This window comes from Erpetoichthys calabaricus, chromosome 1, assembly GCF_900747795.2.
Source record: "Erpetoichthys calabaricus chromosome 1, fErpCal1.3, whole genome shotgun sequence".
Lineage (NCBI taxonomy): Eukaryota > Metazoa > Chordata > Cladistia > Polypteriformes > Polypteridae > Erpetoichthys > Erpetoichthys calabaricus.
Window position 1 is genome coordinate 313045729 of NC_041394.2, and position 26043 is coordinate 313071771.

General features: G+C 40.1%; 1 protein-coding gene across 1 annotated transcript in view; it reads left to right on the top strand.

Moving 5' to 3' along the window:
* Positions 1-26043, top strand: part of stab2 (stabilin 2) — a 253190-nt gene that overhangs the window by 193315 nt on the left and 33832 nt on the right. The window contains exons 51-59 of the mRNA XM_028817445.2: positions 1984-2160; positions 5960-6049; positions 7009-7155; positions 8947-9003; positions 14447-14573; positions 15259-15408; positions 15823-15927; positions 21544-21651; positions 24966-25156. Of these exons, the coding sequence (XP_028673278.2) occupies positions 1984-2160; positions 5960-6049; positions 7009-7155; positions 8947-9003; positions 14447-14573; positions 15259-15408; positions 15823-15927; positions 21544-21651; positions 24966-25156 (1152 nt within the window). The remainder of the gene's footprint in view (positions 1-1983; positions 2161-5959; positions 6050-7008; positions 7156-8946; positions 9004-14446; positions 14574-15258; positions 15409-15822; positions 15928-21543; positions 21652-24965; positions 25157-26043) is intronic.

Sequence of the window (26043 nt, forward strand, 5' to 3'; positions counted from 1 at the left end):
AGACACAGTTTCACTTGACACAGTCCTACCCTAACCTTTTATTTTTTTGAAAATACCTTAAAGAGGTTTCTTAATCCAGAAAACTCAATACATGGGATGACAAATAATTACATGTCAGCTTCTAGGAACAAACAGCCGAGTCACTGATAACACAGTAATTTTAATCAATAATAATAATAATTCATTACATTTATATAGCGCTTTTCTCAGTACTCAAAGCGCTAATAGAACTCCCACAGGTGAATTCACTCACTTTTAAATGGTCTGATCTGATTTTGTCTCTGGAGGACGACAAACAGTTTGTCAGCTGTACATGATTAGGTTGAGAAGGCAAAAAAGCCAGACGCCTACCTTTTGCTGGCACCAAGAGATGTGTGGGTATGAGAAAGGAGCCAGCAATGGTGGAACCATGACTGTTGCCACAGCTGTAGCTCTCCTCTATTGCTGGCTGATGATGGCAGCACTCAGCCCATGCATATAGAAAAAAAAACACGTGAATTTCGATTTGATCATTCTCATTCATCTTGCATGGCCACAAATCGAATATGTATCTGATGTAAGACCACATATGAAAGTCTAAATTGTCATTTAAAAAGATTGGATTTCTAAGTTCACACAGCCCTGGAAATATCAGATTTGTGTAACTTTAAGGCAAAAAATCTAATTTGACTTACTTCAGCCTGGTATTGTGAATGTAGCCTTTGATGGGATCTTTAGATTCTAGTTGGAGTTTGACCTACTCTGTTCATTTTGGCTACAGATATTTGGGTCTCATCTTATTAATTTACAAAGATTGTTTTAACTTCCCAATACTGACCTCACCTGCTCTTTTATCATTATATTCATCTCCAGGGTGTTTTTCTTTTCTTTCTTCAAAACCATCATAGTGTACACCACGCTTAGTGTTTCCTTACACATAAGATTTTGTATGTTTGGATTTCCTGATATAAACTAAATCTTTTGGTCCAAGTGAAGCCTTTGAAAAGTCCTAGCAAGGGTGTCTGACTCCGGTCCTGGTGGGCCGCAGTGGCTGCAGGTTTTCATTCTAACACTTTTCCTAATCAGTGACTAGTTTTAACTGCTAATTAACTCCTTTTCACTTCATTTTAATAGCGCTGTTTTTAAGGATTCAGTCCTCTGGATTGATTTGTTTCTTTATTAAATGGCAGCCAAACAGAAATGAGATGTGAAATGAGCCAACAGGTGACCAGCTAAATTGGAACGTCAAGCTCCAGCCATTTTCACTCCAACCAATTTCTATATGAGAAGCCAATTCTTGTTGTTAAGTAAAGCCATTATTGAATATCATGACTTGTTGTTGCTCTCTTTCTGCCACAACAGACTGTACATTTTCTGTTTTTTCTAAGACCACCATCAAGGTGTTTTGGTGACCTGTGCAGACCAACATAATAATAATTCATTACATTTATATAGCACTTTTCTCAGTATTCAAAGTGCTATCCACACAGGGAGGAACCGGGAAGCGAACCCACAAACTTACACAGTCTCCTTACTGCAAATCAGCAGCACTACCACTGCGCCACCTTTCTTTATTTTCAGGTTAGCTGGTCATGTGGCGGCATGTTTTGTGTCTCATTATTGTTTGGCTGCTCATTAAGGAAAAAGAAACACCTAAGGGGTCTGAGTCACGTCAATTAAAACTAAGGCAAAACAAGTTAATCAGCAGAAAAAAATGGCTCACTAATTAAGAATATGGTTAGAATGAAAACACCCCTGTCCTAGGGGGTTGGCTCCAAAGGATTCATTTCTTCAGTCCTGGGTGCCTTCAAGGTTTTTCCAGCCTGTGGGTCAGGTTGACTTTGCAGTGCAGTTCAGCAAGTATCTTTACAGTGGTTCTTCAGTTTCGCCACCCCCACACTGTTTGCCAGAGGTTTCAAACTATGAGATGCTCCTGAAAATAATATAAATGAAATTGATTCTTTTACATATTAATTTGACAGTTTCCTTGCACTCTGTTTACAGGATACAGACGTGCTGACCCTCATAAACAACCCCATACATCAGCCTGTCACCCTATTTTGGCCCACAGACAGCGCAATGATGGCTCTCCCTAAAGAGCAACAGGATTTTCTCTTCAACAAAGATAATAAGGCAAAATTAGAAGAATATCTGAAGTATCACGTCATCAGGGATGGGAAGGTGAGAACTTCATTTAGTACAAATTGTACAGTTACTACCGAAGAAAAATTAGTGCTTTGATTTTCAAAATGAGAAATGAACCTTTGGAAGGAAACGTTAATCAGCCATAAATGAAACAAGTAATGCAAACAGAATAAAACCATAACTGAGATAAGCACAGTAACTACCAAATGTATTTCACCTGAATACAAGCTCCTTAAATCTGTTCATATCCTTTTTTCTTGCAATTGAATGCTAGCCCATGACACACCTACTCACACCTCAAAAGACTCAAATATTAGAAAAAATGTTTTCTATTTTCTGGATTTTTACATTTCAAGATGGTTATGTAACATAGCTCATACAGTGTCTCAGATTCCTTGTGCAAGTTACCATACTTTCATATGGGTGGCTAAACGCAAACTATATTTGTATGTAAAAATAGAAAAAACTCATGTACTGTATGTTTGCATTACCAAATCTCAACGACAAATTAATTGATTATATTTGCTCTCCAGTAATCATAGAAGGTCTTTACTGATACTATCAGCAAGTGAAGACTGCCAAGATTTAGCTGTTTACTTTCCCTTCTTCTCACCCAGCATTGCAATGCTCATACTCCATGACTGTTGTTGATGACTCTGAAGTTTGGCCCAACTTAAACTTTAGATGAATTAGAATAGACACCAAAAGTCCATTTTGAGAAGGGGCTGCTAATGAATAATAACAATTTGAAAGAGTTGATTTAATCATCCTTACTCTTAAAACAACAGCAGGTGAGGTCAGGTCAGGTTGGGGAGCATGTACTGGTACAGCGTGTTGCTGCACCAACCACACAACAAAACAGCCCGAGATCCTGGTTGTCTACCCCCCAGGGCAGACAGGCAGTCTAGTCTCACCCTCCGGAAATGACCCTCTGTCTGCTGCAGCCAGGTGTTATGTGGGCATCCCCTTGGCCTAGTCCAGCTGCTCGGGTCTTCAACAATGAAGATCCTTTGGGGAATCGCACCACATAGCCGTAGTGCGATAACTGACGCTCCCTCACAATGCAGGTAATGTGCCTCATTCAGGACTCCATGAGCAGCCACTCATTCGACACAAAGTCAAACCAGCAGTACCCAAGGATTCTCTGAAGAGACACAGTACCAATGAAGTCCAGTCTTTGTCTCAGGTCACTGGATAGCATCCATGTCTCACAACCTTATAGCAAGACAGGAAGCACCAGGACTCTAAAGACTTGGACCTTCGTCCTTTTGCATAGATATCGGGAGCGCCACACACCTCTTTCCAGTGACCTCATGACTCCCTATGCTATCCCAATCCGCCTCCTGGAAGAGTCGCCAGAAACATGAATGTCACTGCCAAGGTAAGTAAACCTCTCGACGAGGTCGACACTCTCTCCACAGACAGACACGCTACTGATGGCTGTGCCCAACAGGTCATTAAAGGCCTGAATCTTGGTTTTTATCCAGGACACTCACAAGCCCAGACACTCAATAGCACCATAACAATATAGATATATATGCAGAGAAATTATACTTTGTGAGGCCAAGGTACTTTTTGAAATAGTTTAACAGAATGGCCACTTTGAAGTTCACTTGCAATGTAGAATTTCTATGCAAATATCAATTCAGAAACACATTTGGCAGTTCTTGTCTATACCTTTCATGCACACAGCTAAGTCTTCATGTGGCTGACTACATGTGGACCCACGTGATAATTTTGTACCCTGAAACAACTAAAATGTTGAAATTATTTTATTCAGTTATGTTAACATATTCCATGTAAATAAAATGAATATTTCCTCAAGAATATTATCTCAAGCCAAATTCACTGTGGCTAGCATAACACAATAGTTTAATTCAACCAGCTTTAAAACACACTGGTAAGGCCTCGTCTGGAGTACTATGTGTAGTTATGGCTGGGAAAAAATATAGCAGCGCTAAAAAAAGTTGAGAGAAAAATAACTAGGCTGATTCCAGGACTGCAGGAGATGAGTTAAGAGAAAAGACTGAAGGAGTTGAACATTTTCACTTCAAACAAACAGAGGTTAAGAGGTGACATGATTGAAATGTTTTAAATTATGAAGGGAATTAGTGCAGTGGATCAAGACTCTTACTTTAAAATGAGTTCAACAAGAATACAGGGACACAGTTGGAAACTTGTTAAAGATAAATTTTGCACAAACATTAGGAAGTTTATCTTCACACAGAGACCCATAGACACTTGGAATAAGCTACCAAGTAGCATGGTAGACAATAGGACTTTAGGGACTTTGAAAACTCAAATTGTAAATATTGCACAAATATTAGAAGGTTTTTCATCACACAGTGAACCGTAGACTATATCCATACAACTACATTTTAGCTTAAACACCCCGACATTAGACTCCGTTTTTGCCCATTGTACACACCACCCCTGAAAATAAAGACTTGCAAATGACCACCACATCATGTTTAGTCTTGATGTGGGACATTATTATATGTGTCTGTGTCCATCAGGCAAGTCATCATGATTGAGCTAACAGCCCCTTGACAAGTCTTTGAAAGCAAACTCTCCATGTATGAGGGACTTGTTAGTGGCTGCAGACAAGGAAGCAGGAAGGCAAAGTGGTTCCCAGTCGAAGCTGCATGCAGAGGCTTTACAGCATGATCTCTGGCCAGCGTATTGAGGGAGAGAAGAGCTATCCACAAAGTTATTGAAGAGGCAGAAAAAGCCTCTCGAGGGCTATGGCTCAAGAGTGGAGCAGCATGAGGGCTGGGGAAAGTAGCTAACTGGCCAGCTGCACACAAGCTGGGATCTGAACAGTCCCAGCTGGGTCACCTGGAGGGGAGTGCATGATGTTGAAAGACCCAAAACAGCAGATGATTCCAGGAACATCACTGAACATGTGTCAAGATGTGCATCGCTACTTGTGTTACTAACACATATGATGGTAACATATGTACCAATGTGCTACTGATCTGGAATGTGTTAATTTGCAATGAAACATTGAAGTGAATAAACTAATAATAAAAAAACTCCTCTGTAAAAACCAATGGCAGACAACATTATAGAACACATCTCTACCAGGTGGGCCTTTGAAGATTGGATGGGATATTTGAATTTCCTACTGGTATGGATGGTGTAAATGAATGGACACTAGGTGGCACTGTTGCCCACCTTTTCCCAACAGACAGATGCAGGACACAGGTTAAAAGCACAAAGAAGGTTTTTAATTCTGTTCTTTCTTCTTTGTATAGTGCACCCAAAACACCACAGCCACAATAAACTCAACAATAAAGCACTAATAATTCCTAATAGTTTTCTCCTCCATACCTCCCAGCAAGCATTGTCCACCTACTCCTGACTCAGGCTCGCTCGCTGGGTCTCCAACAGTCCTTTATATAGTCCTTGACCCGGAAGTGCTTCCTTCCTTCCGTCCTCATGACTTGCCAGCACTTCCGGGTCAGATGGAGAACTTTAGTTTTCTTGTCAGCCCGGAAGTACTTCTGGGTTTCTGCCCACATGATACGCTACTACTTCCGGGCAAGGTGAGCACTTAGACTCCCACCATCTTCCCACAGCGTCCACTGGTAGCACCCACGGCAACCAGCATGGCTGTGTTTCTGAAGTCCATGTCACATAGTGCCCTTTGGGAACCTGGAAGCCCGCTGCAGTCCAGGGGAGCTGCCATCTAGCGGCTTGGGGGAGGCAGTGTCCTAGAACAGCTGCCTTCCCCATCTTTTCGGGGCGTCCTGGCCGGGTTGAGCTGCCGGCCATCCATCACAATGGAAATTTTTAAATAAAATAAGGAATTAAATATTATTTCTTTCTGCAGATTTTTGCTGCTGATCTTCCCTATACAAAAGCTTTAAAGACAATGCAAGGGTCAGATCTCAGTGTCAGCTGTGGAGCTAAAGACGGCATTGTAAGTTACATACATTTACTCTTAAAATGTTGTCTTTGAAATTATCTGTCTGTGTTGTTATTTGTCTTTTTCATTTTGTATAATACTTAGTTACCCACAGCCTATTCCATTTGTCCTTGGCGATATTCAAATATTTCATTTTCCAAAATGAAACTCACATTGGAATCTTGTCTCTAGGGTGATATGGCAGCACAGTAGGGAGTCCTGCCACCTAATATTGCTTGCCTGTTCATTTCCCAGCTCCTTGGAATTTACATGTTCTCTCCCAGTTTAAATTTTTAGTCCAAACAGATCATGTCAGATTGATGGGTGTCTGTAAACTGGAGCAGGGTGTGCGCTATAAATGTGCCCTTTGATGGGCTGGCATTTGGTCAGCATTGCTTGAATTATCTTTTGTTCACTTTTGTTACTGTCAACTGCTTTGAGATGATGTTTTCAGTTAGAAGATATAAAGCTTTATCAACCACAGAATTTATGGTCTAATGAGCTACATTGATGGCACTCGTCTCTGGTCAGTAACAATGTAATTTCTTGTCCAAAAAAACCACCCTAAGGCCACAGCCAGAAAATTTAAAAGTTAGCCAACAGTAGAATATTTGTCAAGACCTAAGAAACCTTGGATGGACAGACAGCCTAAAATGCTGCAGCACTACAGTAGAAGAGAGGTAGCATTGTTTTCTGAAAGGCTTTCATTTCTTTTCTTTATTGTACTGTAGTACTAGGGTGTTGTACTGTGTTAGCCATTATGGATGCAATGAGAAATCAAGCAAAATTACACCTTCTATTGGCTAACTAAAAAGATTACAATATGCAAGCTTTCAGGCCAACTCAGGACCCTTCTGAGTTGCCTCAAAAGCTTGCATATTGTAATCTCTTAGTTAAACTATACTGCACTCTGTAAAGGCAAATGGTCTTGCCTGGTGCCCTCTCCAACCTAAGTGACTTGATGTGTTTTGCAGGGTGTACTGTTCCTAAATGATCAGAAATGTCGAATTGTCCAGAGGCAGTTGGAGTTCACTGGAGGAATCGCACACGGCATCGACTGCATGCTGGTGCCTCCCAGTGTGGGGGGCCGCTGTGATATTATGAGCACTCTCGAACTTTGGGTGAGTATATGAGAATGTGCAGAGACTTCTGAACAGTGGATGATATTAACATTTTAGGTCTAAACCATTTTTGTTGTTAACTTGGATGTCAAAATAATCATTCATGAACATTGATGCTATAGATTAGATTAGATTAGATTAGATTAGATTAGATTAGATTAGATTAGATTAGATTTTTCCCTTGTGGAAATTAAGAATCCTTTCACACAATGCAGAGAAAACTGTAGAGTGTGTGGCACATTTTCTTTGTACTTTAACTGAACGGGGTCAGGTTAAATCTGCAGTTTTCAAAAATGTGGTAACATGGAAAGTTAATAGTGGATTCTGGTAAGGAGTTGTTTATTCAGTCACTGCCTACTTCCAGGTAATCATATGAAATGTCTGGCAAAAAGTCCTTGATATTTTAAAGTGTCATCTTATGAAAGGGACCCATCAAGCATTGCACTGTATCAAATTCAACACTTTACACTTAATGGGAATGATTGAGAGATGTGGGTGTGGGAGCTTACAAAAAAGACAATGGAAAGAGTCTGGCAGACACCACTGAAAACCTTTTGAATGGTCGTTAATTGTGTACTGTCTTAGAAAGGATTCACTGAAAGGTCCTGTTCCAGGTTGAACTAGTCATCTTGAGTGTTTTACATAGGACCAATTTAGTGGGCATTCCTCCTACACACACCATTTTACTTTAACACTTTAGCAGGAATTTCATTAATCCAGCAAAACTTTTCAGTGAATCAAACCAAAATTACATAAGGGTTTTATACATGAAGAATTACCATCATTATTTTCTTTCCACTTAACCTTGATGAAAGTTGTGGTGGCAACATGCTGAACAAGGCTGACCAGGCCAACCTACCCTTAGCAACCTTCTTCCGCAGTGCCTGGGGAATTCTCTAATGCTCCCAGCTCAGTCGAGAGATATGATCTCTCCAGCATGTCCAGGGCCTGTCTTTGGGTCTTCTTCTAGTGAGCCTTGCCTTGTATATCTCCTGAGGTAGGCATCTAGGACAGTGTTTCTCGGCCTTTTTGGTGTCACAACCCACTTTTTCCCATTATCTTTGTGACCCAATGTGGAAGGGGTTCCCCTTTGGCGATTCTAGAGTGATTATCAGAGCTACATGTCCTTCTTGGTTATTCTAGTGTTTTTATTAAAATTATGTGCCCCTCTTGGTCATCTCAGCATTATCATCAGAGTAGAAGTAGAGTTCCCCAACCCGATTGTCAAAGTGAGGGTCACCCTTGGTGACTGCAACCCATTTGTCAGAGCGGGAGTGGAATTGAGCATTATTGTCAGAATGGTGACCCACCACGTCCCACTTCCTGTATAAGTAATGGCAATTCACCCACCACTGGCCGCCAAAACTGGGTCACGGTTGAGAAACACTGATCTAGGGGTCATTATCAATTGAGTGTCTTTTTCTTTCTTTCTTTCTTTCTTTCTTTCTTTCTTTCTTTCTTTCTTTCTTTCTTTCTTTCTTTCTTTCTTTCTTTCTTTCTTTCTTTCTTTCTTTCTTTCTTTCTTTCTTTCTTCAGAGAATACTTGTACAATTTAATTCAGTTTATCTGGGTATTGTGGTCTTATTTGAGTGCATCCACTTTTACTTTCCTTATTCATTTTCCCACCTAAAGGAACAACAGCTATTTCTTCTAACCAATCATCACTAAAGGAGGAGCAGGTAGTTCCTGAATACAGCATGGTATCCAAGCATGAACAAACATGACTAAGCTAAAGTGATTTATATATATGACCAGTAGCTCATATCTGCCTCCATTTATTTTCCGTGACAGGGTGATTGTGGGTACTGCTATAATGTGCCAAAGTGTCCTGGGAACTTTAAACCACAGGTAAGAAATCAATTTGTTTTAACTGATTAACTGATTGTTTTCTGTTTTCATAATAAAGTTTTTCTTGTTATATAAACTAGATGTGTTTCTCAGCAAGCATTGCCTGGCTTTATTTCAAAATGTTATTTTACACTAATCTCAGCAAGACACATGCTGTTGCCCATGAGAGAATCAGAAAAATACAGACTCGGAGGAAACTGCAGTTGTTTGAAAAGGAAGGGATAATGAGGGAACAGAAGGAGAAGAAGCCACAGAACACTATTAATGTGGGCTACTGATTCTGCCCCTGAGCTGCCCTGGCGAGACTGTCGTTCACCTTCAACCAATCAGCTTTAAAGTTAGTCTCTGATGAGCTCAACATTGGAAATGTGACTGTATCACATTCGCTAAGCCCTCTCTGCCACTGCATCAAAATGCCATAGGGCCTATATTTTTAGTGGGACTGCAACTGAGTTACCTGCAGCTACACACACTCCAAGAAAGCAACCCCTGGGGCGTATGTGCAGTATTGTTCATAATGGCATCTAATTTTACCACCATCCTCTTTTGCACTAAGTACCCAAGTCACCCCAGTGATGGAGCTGTAAAGTAACTTTAAATACAATCGGTAATTACAATTTGTTTTGACAAATTACACTGCACAACAAATCTTTTGAAAAGTCTTGCTTCCTGAAAAGTTTTTGCTGATTGTGACAGGTTCCTACTGGGTATGCACAAATATAGTTTTGGTTTTACTGCATCATGTAGGAATTCTGAAAAACAGACATTTATATGTTTACTGACAATAACGTATTTAGTCACATTTATGTTTCGCATAAGCTATTAAATTCAACAGAATTAAAAGTGTTTTGCTCCTGATTTTCTTTTGTACTCAATGTCTGGTGCATCACATTGCAGTGTCCAACAGTAGCCAGCAAGCATTGATGGATTCCAGTTGCCCTGGTATCGTTTCTCCATCGTAGCAATGTCCTGGTGAAACCTTTCATCGTGTTCGTCACTGACAACACCAAGATTTGCAGGGAAGAAGTCCAAGTGTGAGTGGAGGAAATTAATCTTGAGTGACATGTTGCACTTCATTGTCTTGTATGTTTTGAGAAGTTTGTCTACCAGCTAAATGTAGTTTGGGGCTCTGTAATTGCCCAGAAAATTGTCAACAACGTCTTTGAAGGCTTTCCAGGCAATTTTTTCCGGCCCATCTAACAGATCTTCAAACCGCTTGTCACTCATAACATGTCTGATCTGGGGGTCAACAAAAATTCCCTCTTTGATCTTGGCGTCAGTTATTCTTGGGAACATCTGTCTTAAATAACGAAAACCTTCGCCTTCCTTGTTCAGTGCTTTCACGAAATTCTTCATGAGTCCCAGTTTTATGTGAAGAGGAGGCAAAAATATCTTTGCCGGGTCGACAAGCGATTCATGTGCCACATTTTTCTGTCCTGGAACTAACTTTTTAAGGAGTGGCCAGTTCTGTCGAGAATAGTGCGACTCTTTGGCACGGCTGTCCCATTCACAGGTGAAACAACAGTACTTTGTATAGCCGAGCTGCAGTCCTAGTAACAGAGCAGCGACTTTAAGATCTCTACAGATATTCCAGTTGTACCTGCTATACTGGACATGCATCAGCAACAGTTCCATATTCTTATACGTTTCTTTCATGTGTACTGCATAGCCAACAGGTACTGAAGGATAAACGTTGCCATCGTGTAGCAGAACAGCTTTCAGGCTTAACATTGACGAATCAATGAAGAGACGCCACTCTTCCGGGTTGTGATCACAAGCCAAGGCTGAGAACAATCCTTCAATGTCACAACAGAAACAGAGACTGTCGACTTGTGCAAAACATTTGGTTATATCATGATGTCGGCCTCGAAACACAGAAATTTTCGTACCTGGTGACAGCAAACATCATTCCTGCAGTCTCGAACCCAGCAGCTCGTGCTTTTGACAGACCCAAATCCCTGATCAAATCATTCAATTTGGACTGTGTTATCAGATGTAGATTGCCTGATGAGCACAGTTCAAAATCTGGGTCAATGTCACTGTCAGTACCCTGCATTGCAGTTTCTTCATCTGGTTCATCTAAGGTCCAAACCTCTGGTGGTTTTGGAATTGGAAGACTGTCATTATGTGGCATGGGTCTCATTGCTGAAGGCAGATTAGGATATTCCATTGATTTCTTGTTTTTGGCAGAGAAACCAGACACATTAGTCAAACAGAAGTAACAGTCCGTCACATGGTCTTTCTGTTCTCACCATATCATCGGAACAGCAAATGGCATCGTCTTTCGAGTGCCTCTGAGCCAGGCTCTCAGGCTGACAGCACATGTTGCACAGCAAATGTGAGGAGCCCATTCCTTGTCTTAATCACCAGTTTTGCAGCCGAAATACAGAGGATAAGCTTTCTTCATAGGAGCAGTCATCCAACATCTCTGAGGCACAAGTGTATATTCTCCACAGATATAGCAGAATGTATCGCGGCTGTTAGGACATTGACGGGACATATCGCCCGATACCAAAATGTCTATAGCATCAAGCTTACTTACTGTTATATTGCTACAGATACTATACTTTACTATACTGATACTATACATACACACTGACTATCTATATTAACCAAATGAGCAGGATCGGTGTGCCACTTTTATAGCATACTGAGACAGCGTCAAGCTCGTTCAGACCTGCCCAGGATGACAACTTCCACAGAACAGCTTCCAACGTGGCCTGATTCCATGCCTGGACATGCCCAGGCTGCACAAACCGTTGTTGATAAGTCACTTAAGGGAGCGAAAATGTTTGGATACAAATATAAGAAAAAATCATGAATTTACTGAAACGGTACGTATGGGTAAATTTTGATGTGATATTTGTGATCAGCACCCAAAAATATATACTGTAAGAAACACCCAACAGTGTTCAAGAAGCAAAAACTTTGTTGTGCAGTGTAATTTACAGTAGATGTGTGGTTTATGAACACTGGTTAACATCAAGGGTTAATTTATTATGCCATACTTCAGAGATGTGGGAAGATGCCAGAGCACTTGAAAATTTGAGGAGAAAAACTGGCGTTGAAAGCAAATAAAGGGAGTGCTGAAGTCATGTCCTTTGAGTTGTATGAACATGAGAGTCAATAGAAATTGTTAGGTCCTGTAACAGCACTACTTCTGGATTTCACATACGCCAAAAGAACTTGTAATGGCTGCTTGTTAAAAATGTGGACCAACCGATGGTTTGCCTTTGCTACCCATAGAAGCCCTTTGGCATCCACAGAAACGTTATCACGTTAAAACATATTTTTTCAATATTCAGATTTAGGTCCAGACCTGCTGCAATATCAATCTGGAAATGTATTCATAAGTTGTTGTTCTGCATTTTAACTTAGTCATTTGTTGGCATGGAAAATGTTATGTTGTTATTAGTAATGTAATACAACAAAAGACACTCCACTTTTAGTGCATTTCGTAAAGGCTAAATAACTTAAAGCAATGCTAATTCTTAATACATTAACCCTTTAAACTCAGCCACATTGTTTTGGACCCACCGGTGGGACTGAACAATATTGCAAAATTATAAAAAACTGCATAAAATCATTCATTTCCTCATTGCCATAATTAAAATACAAAGTTTTGCAGTTAAAATGCTGTATTGCATACCCCAATCCTATGTTGCAATGTTTTCATTCTTCCCTCAAAGATGGCCAAATCACTGTCAGAGCAATTTGGATCCACAGTATAATTTCTTTACCAACTATGTATGTTTTGACAGTAAGATCTGCTCTGCAAAATGATACATAAGCCTCGGGTGTTCAGTGATGCATATGTATATTGTAACAAGGCGCTATATAGGCGCCTGACCTGACACAGAAGAACATAGAGGCACGTAATAAACAAATGGACTTTTTATTTTTCTTCACCCGTGGGCACACATCTTCCCCGTGACCCAAAGGCAATACACAGCCCCACAAAGCACAAGTCCAACACAGCAACAATCCTTTCTCCTCTCCCATCACTCCTCCTCAAGCTTAGTCCTCCTCCTCCCAATCCTGGCTCTTTGAGTGGTGGTGGCTGGCCCTTTTTATAGCACACCCGGAAGCGTTCCAGGTGCTTGACCACCTGGTCCTAATTGCACTTCCGGGTGGGGCTGAAGATTCATCCAGCCTGGCTGCTGACTCCATGCAGCTCCCCCTAGCGGCCACCCGAGCCCCCAACCAGGCTGTGGAGGACTCCATCTCCCATGGAGCCATGCAACAGGTTGGGGGATCACCGTCCACCAGGGAGACTGCCACCAAGCGTCCCAGGGGAGGTATTGAGCTGCCCATGGTGGCTCCCCCGGAACAAATGCAGCAGGGGCGTTCCTGCTGGGTATGGGACCCAGCTGTCCTTCACAATATTATGGGTACGTTTTTACTGGGTGTTTCTGACACATTCACTGACACTTTCATAGTGTTTGGAAATTTATTCCCACACCTTTGGAAATAAAAAAAAGTGTATTTTTTTTGGTAAAAAGTTAATTTTTTCAATTTATATTACCGTAACATAAATGTAACAACACAACAAATTCTCCAGGTGTACAAATTCTGAATGAGAAAGTCTGACCTTTATTTTGATTGGTAGAACATGAATATTGAATAAAGGATATTGAAGTTATAGCCAGTTAAATCAAAGTAGAAGAAAACAAACATAGATGTGTTTTAATTAAATGAATAAGACTGTATCTTACAGGAATACTCCACTCATAAATTGTATATTTTTATATGTTACTTACCCCATGTGATTTTAGTGGTGGCTAAGAAAAAATTTTAATCTTATGTTTACATGCTGAACAAACATAAAAGAAAGTTCCTCATAGACCAGAACGAAATAGTGACGAGTCCAATAGTGCTGGACAATGGCAAACAATGTGAAAAATGTCCATGGAAACAATGTCACGTTACTTGTTTTATATAAGGCACATGTCAAGTCATCCAGTCATATGCTCAAAATGCGCAAAACACATGCTTTTTTGGTAAAATGCTGCATAGTTAAATAGTTACAGAACTTCCGGTACAACCAGGGCAAATCATAAACAGGAAACTAAAGCATCATGGGAACGATTTTTTGAAATGTAGATCTGCCTCTCCACCTCATTCATTAGTCAAGAGTCCTGTCTTCCATTCAAAAAGTCTTTCCCATGATGCTGAGTTATTATTTTTCTACTGCCATCCCATCCAGCGCAGGTCCGTGTCACGCTATTATGAGTAGGTCCAGGTGCTATCACGATTTGAGAATCAGAAAACTTTTTTAATCCTGAGGGAAATTGTTTAAATGTTATAGTGATATAAATATATGCTCTACCCCCAGCGTTCCTACAGTGGACTCTGAGATCTGACAAGTACTTTGTAGTATGAAAACTATTACTAATTGATTGATTGATCATCTCAATAGTAAAGAATATTTATTTTTACACAGATCACAAAGGAGCAATGCACCTATATGCCATCTTTGAGGAAGAACATTAAAGGCTGTCGAAATAAGTGTGCCCAAGTCTTCTGGAGATCAAAATGTTGTTCCAATTATTTTGGCAAGGATTGCCAAGGTAGTTTAACCTGCGTTTTTGCCATTTTTAGCAATTAAATCTGTGCCTATCTAAATAAAAATGAAAGCTGTGTTGGTCACCCTACAGATCAGATTTCCTCTTTTTTTCTCCACAACGTTCTTGCTTCATTGAGTTTTTTTTTACAGAAGTTAGAGTATGCAGAACCACAGAAAAGAAGTTCATAGACATATGACAAGGCAAATACCAGATTCTTAAAGTTAACGTGTTGGTCATGGATTGCTCAGCCTTCAGCTCAATGATCCTTCCAGGAAGGAGAGAACTGCCATGATTCTGTGCAATAGTCTCTTGACCGTATTTTAGATTTTGATAGTAGTTAAGCACCAGGTAGCTATTAGAGTATGTCAGGTGTGATGGGTGAAATTAATTAAGGGGTTCAAAAGGGACATTGGTTTATGTTGCTCCCAGCAGCCCCAGCTTTCCCTCACTTCCACTTTTGCCATTGTGCTTTCTTTATTCATTTTCCTGTCCCTTGTACCACTCTGGTGGTTTTGTTACCTCTAGCAACCGTGGATCATCCAACCCCTCAAAGCCCCTACATCCATAAATTGCAGCTCAAGCATGCTCTGCCATTTGTGGGGACAACAATTCAGAAACAAATATGCTTTGCTTATTCATGCCACCTTGTTATATTCTATTTAATTATACTTGTCTCTTTCACAACCAGCCTGCCCCGGAGGCCCAGAATCACCTTGTAGCAACCATGGAGTATGTGATGATGGACAAATGGGGACCGGGGAGTGCAAGTGTCAGCCAGAGTACCACGGTACAGCTTGTGAGCTCTGTCAGCCCGGGCGATACGGCCCTGAATGTCGTGGTATGTGCTACACTTTACATTATCCTACACATTCTAAGTTGTCTTCTATAATACTTCTTTGCCAACACATTTTGAGCTATTTGGGGGTGAAGTGTGTATGTACAGTACTTTCATTTTCTATGCACTTTTAGGTTCTTTGTAAGTTTTCATTTGTCCATTGTGTTGATGTGTGCCGTAGTATGCCGTGCCTTGTGTTGACGTCCCATCCAGGATTTACTCCTGCCTTACTGGGTTGATATTATGCTTCAAGAACATTTAGCCAGGAAACACAGCATATAGACTATTGATGGATGGAAGGAATCAAAATACTTGAGCCCCTCATGTTGATAGATTGCATTGACCCTTTCTTCACATGAATTGTAGAGTGTGTACTCGCGGCTTAACAGAACTCCGTGTTAATATTCCACTTTCTAGTGTGTAACTGTACAGAGCATGGATCCTGTGAAGAAGGAATAATGGGAAGCGGATCATGTTTTTGTGAAAATGGTTGGACTGGGACATTCTGTGAGACTCCACTAGGTAATGTATACAGAATTTATTTTTAAAATTAAATGAAAATTAATTTTAAAAATCAGAAATGAAAAAGCACAACTGTAAGCAGGAATGTTAATGGATTAAATTGATAGAAGGAATTATTAAGGTGAAGACTGAGCAACACATGGCAAGAACAGGAGTTTTACTGAACAGTCAGCATGGGTTCAGAAGAGGGAGGTCGTGTTTTACCAACATTCTGGAATTCTATGAGGAAGCAACAAAAGGATACGATCAAAGTGGAGCATATGATATTATTTATACTGATAAAGAAAATATTAAATTAAAGAGTGATAACAATGTTATCACTCTTTAATTTAATATTTTCTTTATCAGTATGCTGCTGCTGGAGTATGTGAATTTCCCCTTGGGATTAATAAAGTATCTATCTATCTATCTATCTATCTATCTATCTATCTATCTATCTATCTATCTATCTATCTATCTATCTATCTATCTATCTATCTATCTATCTATCTAGACTTTCAGAAAACATTTAATAGGGTGCCACATGAGAGGTTAGGCATCAAACTAAAAGAAGTGGGAATGTAGGGTGATGTTTGCAGATGGGTGCAAAAGTGGTTCAGACACAGGAAGTAGAGGGTCTTGTTGTGAGAATCTCCATCAGATTTGGGTTAAGAGCAGTATCCCACAGGGCTATTTTTAATATAAAAAAATGATTTGGATTAGAATTTAAATAACAAGCTGGTTAAATTTACAGAGGATGCCAAGCTACCTGGATTAGCAGATAATTTGGAATCTGTTAAATCATTACAGAAGGACTTGGACAGCATACAGGCCTGGGCACATTTGTGGCAAATGAAATAGAGCATTCCAAATATACTCACGTTTAAGTTCTCCCACGGATAAGTCAGGACTTGGTTTCACCGTATAATTTCCAGTATTTTATAATGACGGTTGTATAAATCGAATGTGGAAAACTCACGCTATTGATCCAAGAGATTATGATATGCTAACGCCCACCTGAAAGAGTAACCATGGAGCTCACTGCCTTTTTTTTCTATGTATTGTGCCTACTTGACCACATGGTAATACCTGAACTATTCTGAAGCAACGTTTGCACTGTTTAGTGTTTTTTGTATCTCACACCCTCATACACCTTTATCTTAAGAGCATCCCTTATCTAGGATTGAGTGTTCGATCAGAAGAAAATGCGAAGTTTTAAATTAAAAGTCGTTGAAGTGGTGAAAGAAATTGGTAACTGCACTGCTGCAACAAAATTCGATGCGTCTAAAAAATTGATGCGAGATTGGAGGAAGAAAGAAGATGTTAAAAAAAAATTATTAAGTGGGTCTATAAGTCGGGGTCTGATTTTATGATCGATTTTTCAAGTTTCAAGATCCGACTTATACGTGAATATGTATGGTAAGTTAATGTACAGTATTACATGTATTAGATTTTAATACACAATGGGAGGTCTGAAAATTGAAAGTACACCTTATGAGAAAGATTTAGGAGTCGTAGTGGACTTGATGCTGTCAACTGCCAGACAGTGTTCAGAAGCTGTTACGAAAGCTAACTGAATGGTAGGTTATATAGCGCCCTGCTGTGTGGAGTACAAGTCCAATGAGGTTCTGCTCAAGCTTTGTAACACACTGGTGAGGCCTCGTCTGGAGTACTGTGTGCAGTTTTGGTCTCCAGACTACAAAAAGAACATAGCAGCACTAGAAAAGGTCCAGAGAAGAGCAACTAGGCTGATTCCAGGGCTACAGGGGTTGAATTATGAGGAAATATTACAAGAGCTGAGCCTATACAGTTTAAGCAAAAGAAGATGAATAGGAGACATGATTGAAGTGTTTAAAATTATGAAGGGAATTAGTACAGTGGACTGAGACTGTTATTTTAAAATGAGCTCATCAAGACATATGGGGTCACAGTTGGAAACTTGTTAAGGGTAAATTTTTTACAAACATTAGGAAGCTTTTCTTCACACAGAGAACTACAGACACTTGGAATAATAAACAAAGTAATGTGGTAGACGGTAGGACTTTAGGGACTTTCAAAACTCGACTTGATGTTATTTTAGAAGAATTAAGTGGATAGGACTGGCGAGCTTTGTTGGGCTGAATGGCCTGTTTTCGTCTCGAATGTTCTAATGTTCTACTGTCTGAGAGGGAATGCAGACTAACAAGAAGGAACACTTGAAATTATTTTACAGATATTTTAGCAGGAGCATCACAGTGAAAGTTAAGCATTTCAGAATAATTAACAGTGCATGGATTTTATAGCAAAAAACAAGTCTGAATTAGCATAAGCCAGCCTAATGTACTATAGGATTTTTATAAGACATGCAATGATGTACTTCATGTGGCAGAAGTACACAATAATGCATGTCATATATTTGTAATATTAAAATGTATGCTTCAGGTTAAATGTTTAAAGTCTAAATATTCTCGAATGGGCGGCACGGTGGCACAGTGGGTAGCACTGCTGCCTCGCAGTTGGGAGACCTGGGGACCCGGGTTTGCTTCCCGGGTCCTCCCATGTTCTCCCCGTGTCTGCGTGGGTTTCCTCCGGGCGCTCCGGTTTCCTCCCACAGTCCAAAGACATGCAGGTTAGGTGGATTGGCGATTCTAAATTGGCCCTAGTGTGTGTTTGTGTGTGTCCTGCGGTGGGTTGGCACCCTGCCCAGGATTGGTTCCTGCCTTGTGCCCTGTGTTGGCTGGGATTGGCTCAAGCAGACCCCCGTGACCCTGTGTTTGGATTCAGCGGGTTGGTAAATGGATGGATGGATATTCTCAACTGTAATAGAAATTTGTCATTTTTCACTCTCTTATAGATGTCAATGGAGGGCTAGACGCCTTGCAAAGGATCAAATATCAAAAATAACATTAAATTTGTAATCATTGACCTTGAAATAGTCTACTCCACATGCTTATATTTAAAATGTATTATTTTTAACTTTCTCGGAGTGGCTCTTAGAGAGCTAGGACCACTGGTAAAGAGTCATATATCATATTCATGATCAGCAACCACAAAATAGCATAAAATGACATTCCACATGCCTAGATTATCCCCATTTTTTCATAGATTTGTGAAAAGGAGTCATTTCGACCCCTTGTATCCCATTAGGGGCTGATGAGGTGTGCCCGACTTTAAGTCTTTCTGACCATTTTGCTGGAGGCACCTATTGGTGTACACTTTAAAGGGGTTGTTTCTTGCAAAAAATGTGGTCCTAAAATGGCCCATAAATTAGATGTTTTTGCGTGTAGTGGGCCAAAAATAGAGGGGAACTACAAAAAAAAATCCTCAACGTCCTACATAACTAGACATCAAGACAAGTCGAACGGCAGATCATATGTGAGGGGTTTTTAAAATAGATGAGTCAGTAGGTGCTGGACAAAAAAAAAAACTGAAGCAATTTCAACATGTTCAAGTCTTATAAACACAAACACATTTTTTGGTAATGATGAAAAATAAGGGGAATATAAACAAGAGCAAAGTATACCAGGACAACAAGAACGAGTACTTGAAATGAATAGGAAAAGAAATTCCTTATTTACAGGAAAATAGAATATTGGAAAGCAAAAATGCAAGCATGTCAAAATAATAAGGAAAATCTGAGGTTATTAAAAAAATCAGGATTTGGTGCTGTTTATTTTTCAGCGTTTTTAATATTATTTCCTTGTTTGTTTTTTTTCCTAGTTCAATTTTTTTCAATTTAATTAATTTTTCACATTTTCTTCACCACATCCTTGATGTTTACATCTAGGTTAGTGTTGCAGTAGTTTTTCATTATTGACACACGTAAACAGTACAGTAAAATTCTTACCTGCATTTGCTAATTAGTGATAAGTGATTATAACTATCTGACTTTGCAACTTCTTCCTTCCTTACCTTCTACGACTGCCTTAGCTTGAAATCTCGGTCTGCTTTACCTAAATAATCTCCGGACACATTTGTGACAACCTTTTTGTAACTTATGCTGTAGCTTATGTGTCCATTATCCAACCCGCTATATCCTAACTACAGGGTCGTGGGGGTCTGCTGGAGCCAATCCCAGCCAGCACAGGGTGCAAAGCAGGAATAAACCCTGGGCAGGGCACCAGCCCACCACAGGGCACACCCACCCACACCAAGCACACACTAAGGACAATTTAGAATCACCAATGCACCTAACCGGAGTACCCAGAGGAAACCCACGCAGACACGGGGAGAACATGCAAACACCACGCAGGGAGGACCCGGGAAGTGAACCCGGGTCTCCTAACTGCAAGGCAGTAGCGCTACCCACTGCGCCACCATGCCGCAAACAGATTAGATTGAAAATAAATTAATTTTTTAGTGTGTTTTATAGTATATTAGCTGTATACTTGCACCATGCAATGCATATGTCTCTGATATATGTCATTTGGTATAGGATATGTAAAAGCAATGCTAATGTTTGTGAGGCACCATATGTTGGAATAATGATGCATTGTGTATGTCACTGTCATATGCCATTTGGTATGGGTTTTTTAAAAGTGGTGTTAATGTTTGTGATGTGCTATCTGTTGGAGTGACAATGCAATGCATATGTCTTTGATATATGCCAGTTGGCATGGGATTTGTAAAAGCAGTGCTAATGTTTGTGATGCACCATCTGTTAGAATGATAATGCAATGTACAGTATATGTCCTTGGAATATGACATTTGTAATGGGTTTCATAAAAGCAGGGTTAATGTTTATGATGTGCCATCAATTGGAATGACAATTGCAATGCATTCTAATGGTTTGTGATGCGCCATCTGTTGGAATGATAATTTATTGTGTATGTTTCTGTTATATGCCATTTGGTATGTTTTTTTAAAAAGTGGTACTAATGTTTGTGATGTGCCATCTGTAGGAGATATAATACAATGCATATGTCTCTGATATATGCCATTTGGTATAGGATATGTAAAATTGGTGCTAATGTTTGTGATGTGCCATCTGTTGGAATGATAATGTATTGTGTATGTCGCCATTCCATGCGATCTGGTATGGGATTTGTAAAAGTGGTGCTAATGTTTGTGATGCACCATCTGTTGGAATGATAATGCAACGCATATGTCCTTGATATATGACATTTGTAATGGGATTCATAAAAGCAGGGTTAATGTCTGTGACGTGCCATCAATTGCAATGACAAATGCAATGCATTTTATTGCTAAAATGTCTGTGATGCGCTATCTTTTGGAAAAACAAAGATATGGCAAATGGATGGACACACAGATAGACACACAGAAACTTAAGGTGGATATAGCTGACTTGACAGCTTACAAGACTGACATCAAGTAGAATTATATTGAAAAAGGAGGTTGTTGGTTGTGTAAATTGTAGTCAAGGCAGAGAGATAAAGATCTGCTGTTTAGTGCTAATCTCATGGTGCATCTTCTTGCTGTAACTTTATTAGTACGAACATTTTAGTACTAAGAACAAAAAAAAATAGTAGTAGCAAAAAATCCTCTGCTCTCCTGTTTGACCTTTTTCGAGTATACATTATTATACCTCCAAACTAGGAGTGCTGCCATGTTGTCTCACAGTAAAGCTATATCTTCCTTTGTTTTCTTAATTCTAGCAGGTTATAGCATGGTTATAATGAGTTCTTTTATTTTGTACAGCCGTGACTCCAGTTTGCTCACCACTCTGCTCCACCAATGCTGTGTGCAAGGAAAACAATACCTGTGAATGCAAGCCACTGTATGAAGGCGATGGAATAAGATGCAAAGGTGGGTTTCCACATGACATGACAACTTCAGGTCGACATTGTAAAGACACGGTTTTATATGAGGGCTAGATTGTGCCTCACAGTGCCATGGAACAGCTAAATACTCTTCTGCTGGCCTCTGCAGCTCTTCACTACATCAAAGCTAATGTCCAAAAGTGTTACAGACAAACAAACTTTACTTTATGGGTCAAATTTCTGTATTGAGCACCAACCCAAAGTATTTTACAAGTACACAGTACTTCTAGGAGAATTGTTTCATTTCATTTTTAATTTTTTTTTTTTTACAGTTGGAGCACAAACAGGCTAGACACAACTTAGTAGTCGCATGTGATTTAAAGCTTAATACCTTCAGTCACTACGCCCCATTTCTTTAAATGCTCATGAATCACTTACCATGCCCTGGCCATGCTGCCCTTGTTTATTGCTTCAGCATTTTCTTTTACCTCCCTCTGTCTCCCATGTTTCACTATTTAATTTGTGCAGTACTTGATCACTCTTTGGTGAATTGGTCAGTGAGTCTTTATTTTATAAAACACCTTTTGCAGTTCAGGAATTTATCAGAGTGTGTCAAGTCACAAATATGGGTCTGCACAGATCAGCTGAGCTTCTTGAGAATGACGTCAGCAAACATGCAAAATTAAGGAGACAGCAAATCCACCCAAGAATGAAATATTATTCAAACAATAAAGAACAAACTTCAGTGCTTAGCATAAGATGACCCATTTTGTCCTCGGTGATGCATTGAGGCCCTCAAGAGGCGTCTTCACAGTTCTTAGCTCTATGGTTGTAGTAGTCAAATGTACAAAGTAAACTGAAATTCTTACTTGCCTCTCCGACTATTATACAATATCTTCACCCTGCACCAGTACCCACTGTAATCATAGTCTTCTACTACTTCTATTATATTCTTGTCCACTGTTTTATTTTACAAGGTCTTTTGATTATATTTCAGTATCTTCAAATCAGAAAGCAGAAAAATATACCAAAATGAACTGTTTTCAGTGCATTGTGGTAACTTCACTACACGACATAATTTAATTTAATTTAATAACTGTAAAGAGCTTCCCATTTCTGGAAACAATCCATCACACTCATTGATCTTCCAAACCGGATTTACTAACTTGTTACAATGGCACCTGTCATAGGGTGTCATATTTTAGGCAGCAAGTGAACAGTCAGTTCTTAAGGTGATGTGTTGGAAACAGGAAACATGGGCAAGCAAGCACAATGATCTGAGGACTTTGACAAGGGCCAAATTGTGTTGGCTTGATGACTGGATCAGAGCATCTCCAAAATGGTAGGTCTTGTGAGGTGCTCCTGGTATACAGTGGTTAGTACCTACCGAAAGTGATCCAGGGAAGGACATCCAGTAAACTGGTGACAGGGACATGGGAGTCAAAGGCTCATTGATGCACAAAGGGAGAGAACAATAACCCGTCTGACCCAATCCCACAGAAGATCTACTGTTGCCCAAATTGTGGACCATTAGAGAAAGGGGTCAGAACACACAATGCATCACAGCTTTGTATATTTGGGACTTTGTAGCCGCAGACCAGTCAGAGTGCCCTTGCTGACCCCTGCCCACCACTGAAAGTGCTAATATGGGCAAGTGAGTGTCAGAAGTGATCCATTGAGCAATGGAAGATGGTGGCTTGGTCTGATGAATCACATTTTCTTATAGATCATGTGGGTGGTTGGGTGCATGTGCTTTGTTTACCTGGGGAAGAGATGGCAGCAGATTGCACTATGGGAAACAGGCAAGCCAGTGGAGGCAGTGTGATGCTGTAGGCAGAGTTCTCTGGCATTCATATGGACACTACTTTGACACATACCACTTACCTAAGACTGTTACAGACTATGTACACCCCTTTGTGGCAATAACAGTGACCTCTTTCAGCAGGATAGCACACCCTGCAACACGGCAACATTCGTTTAAGAATGATTTGAGGAACATGACAAAGAGTTCCAGGTGTTGACTTGGCCTCCAGGTTCCCCCGATCTCAAACCAATGCATCTGTGGGATGTGCTGGAAAAACAAGCCCAAACCATTCTTGTAGAATCCATGCCTCAACAGGTCAGAGCTGTTTTCCTTACGGATTCCAACTCCCAAGTTCCCCTGCTGGTGTTCCAATTGGGCTGCTACAGAGGACCACTGCCACCTGCTGTATGGAGCATAGAGCTGCTCCAAAGTTCCGGAATCCATTATTTTATACCAGCTGGGCACAAATTTACAGTATCTTTATCTGGCCCATCCATCTGTCATCCTGCTCTGACTTCCCACTCCTTTCCAGCCAAGATGCCCATTGTTGTCATATATATGTATAATATATATACACACAAACACACACACACACATATATACATAAATATATATATATATATATATATATATATATATATATATATATATATATATATATATATATATATATATACATCGCTTTGCTCGTCCACCCCCACCTCATACCCCCCAGGGTGTGCTGTGCGCCAGCTACTTCATGTCTCTGCCGATCATGTTGTGAAGGGGGGGACTGGACATACGCTAAGGAGATGCGGTCGGATCAGCTGCTGGATTGCTGCTGTTGCTACCGAGCTGCGTGTTGTGCTTGTCGCGCTGTGCGTCGATCATTTTAAACCCTGTACAGCAGCTGTCCTGTTCTCTCACTGCCTTGTCTTGCGGGACGTTAAAGTGTCTCAGAGAAAATCACGTATTGTCTCCTTACAAGCCTTCCAAGATTTTTTTTATAATAGATGTATATATTTACACACAACAAAGGTTTGGGGCAGCCATCCATATACTTTCCCTGGCTGCAAAATGGCTTAAGTTTTAGCACAATGTCTACAGGTTCAAGTCCAAACTAGAATTGCCTTGGTATGAATGATGCCAAGTTTTTAAGGTGTCTCAAGAAAAGTGATGTCATCGGGGTGGAACCAGAAGTGACGTCCTCTGGGCCGGGACTGGAAGTGACGTTGTCGGACCATACTCAGATACAGGCAGAATTTCTGGTCTCTGGTCTGCCAAGAGAAAAGAGAGAGATTTAGTGCAATCTGCCACCCTCCAGCCTGGTGTGGAATTGACGTTTTCTGGTCTCTTTGGTTGTGTCCCAAACGCAAGTCTGTGACAATATATATACATACATACATATTCACACGAAGAATACATGGACTGCATATAATTGCATAACAAGTCAGTGAAACATTGATCATGCCCTCAATAATATCTAAAGGTTGCATGTCTGAGTGGAATACTTTGGTCGAATGTGAAGTGGTTGTGTCGCCTGTCAATCCTTAATGTATGTCTGTTTTTTCTTGCAGTGGTAAACCTGTGCATGCAGATGAATGGAGGGTGTCCCTCAACATCAAAGTGTACTCAGAAGGGCCTAAATGTGACCTGTACCTGTCCTTCAGGATTTTCTGGTGATGGTTATATCTGCACTTCAATTGATCCTTGCATAAATGACAATGGAGGATGCCATGAACATGCCATTTGCACTGCCATTGGCCCGGTATGGCACTGAGATTTTTTCATTAGGAACTGCAGCAGCTAACAGGGTTCTGCCATGCATCTTTGCATTTACACATAGGAAATGTGCTATACAGATGAAATGTAGTATTATTAGTTTCTATAAAAATTTTAAGTTCCCCTTAAAATAAAGTTCTATCTATCTATCTATCTATCTATCTATCTATCTATCTATCTATCTATCTATCTATCTATCTATCTATCTATCTATCTATCTATCTATCTATCTATCTATCTATCTAGTGATAACGCATAGGTTAGTGTTGCAGTAGTTTAGGCATTGAAATAGGCATTGAGACAAACCAAGAAAAATGTATTTAGAAGCTGATTAATAAACCACATAGTGAACTTGTCATCATCAGTGGCATAGTTAACTAAGTTATTCTGCAATAATTCATCTGAGATTTGATGGAGGCATGACAGTTTGTCCACGTTGAGGAGGAAAGGAAGGGCAGAATTTTGGCAATGCTTCATACATATCAGAGTAACACTTAGAATGTAGTTGAAATGTGACATTTAAAGTTATCAGACTGTTTACAATGACTGATGACATGGAAATAGGAAGAGCTGAGACTCATTGTACTGATGAATCGTACAAAAGACTTGTTTCTGCTTTGAGCTCAGTTTTGCATGATTCCATTTGCCTTCAGATCTATTAATTGTATTAAGTAACTTTAGTCAAGAGATGAAGATTCAGTGAGAAAAAGTCAACCTTCCAAAGCTGAGATGGAGATTCTAAGAGGAGCCTTTCACCATTGCTGGTGATGAATATTTAAGACTACGGCTCAATGACTTCCTAAGTCAAAGGTTCATCTGCTTTATAAAATCTAGATTGGGTTTATGTATGGACTGGGACAAAGAAACATGAGG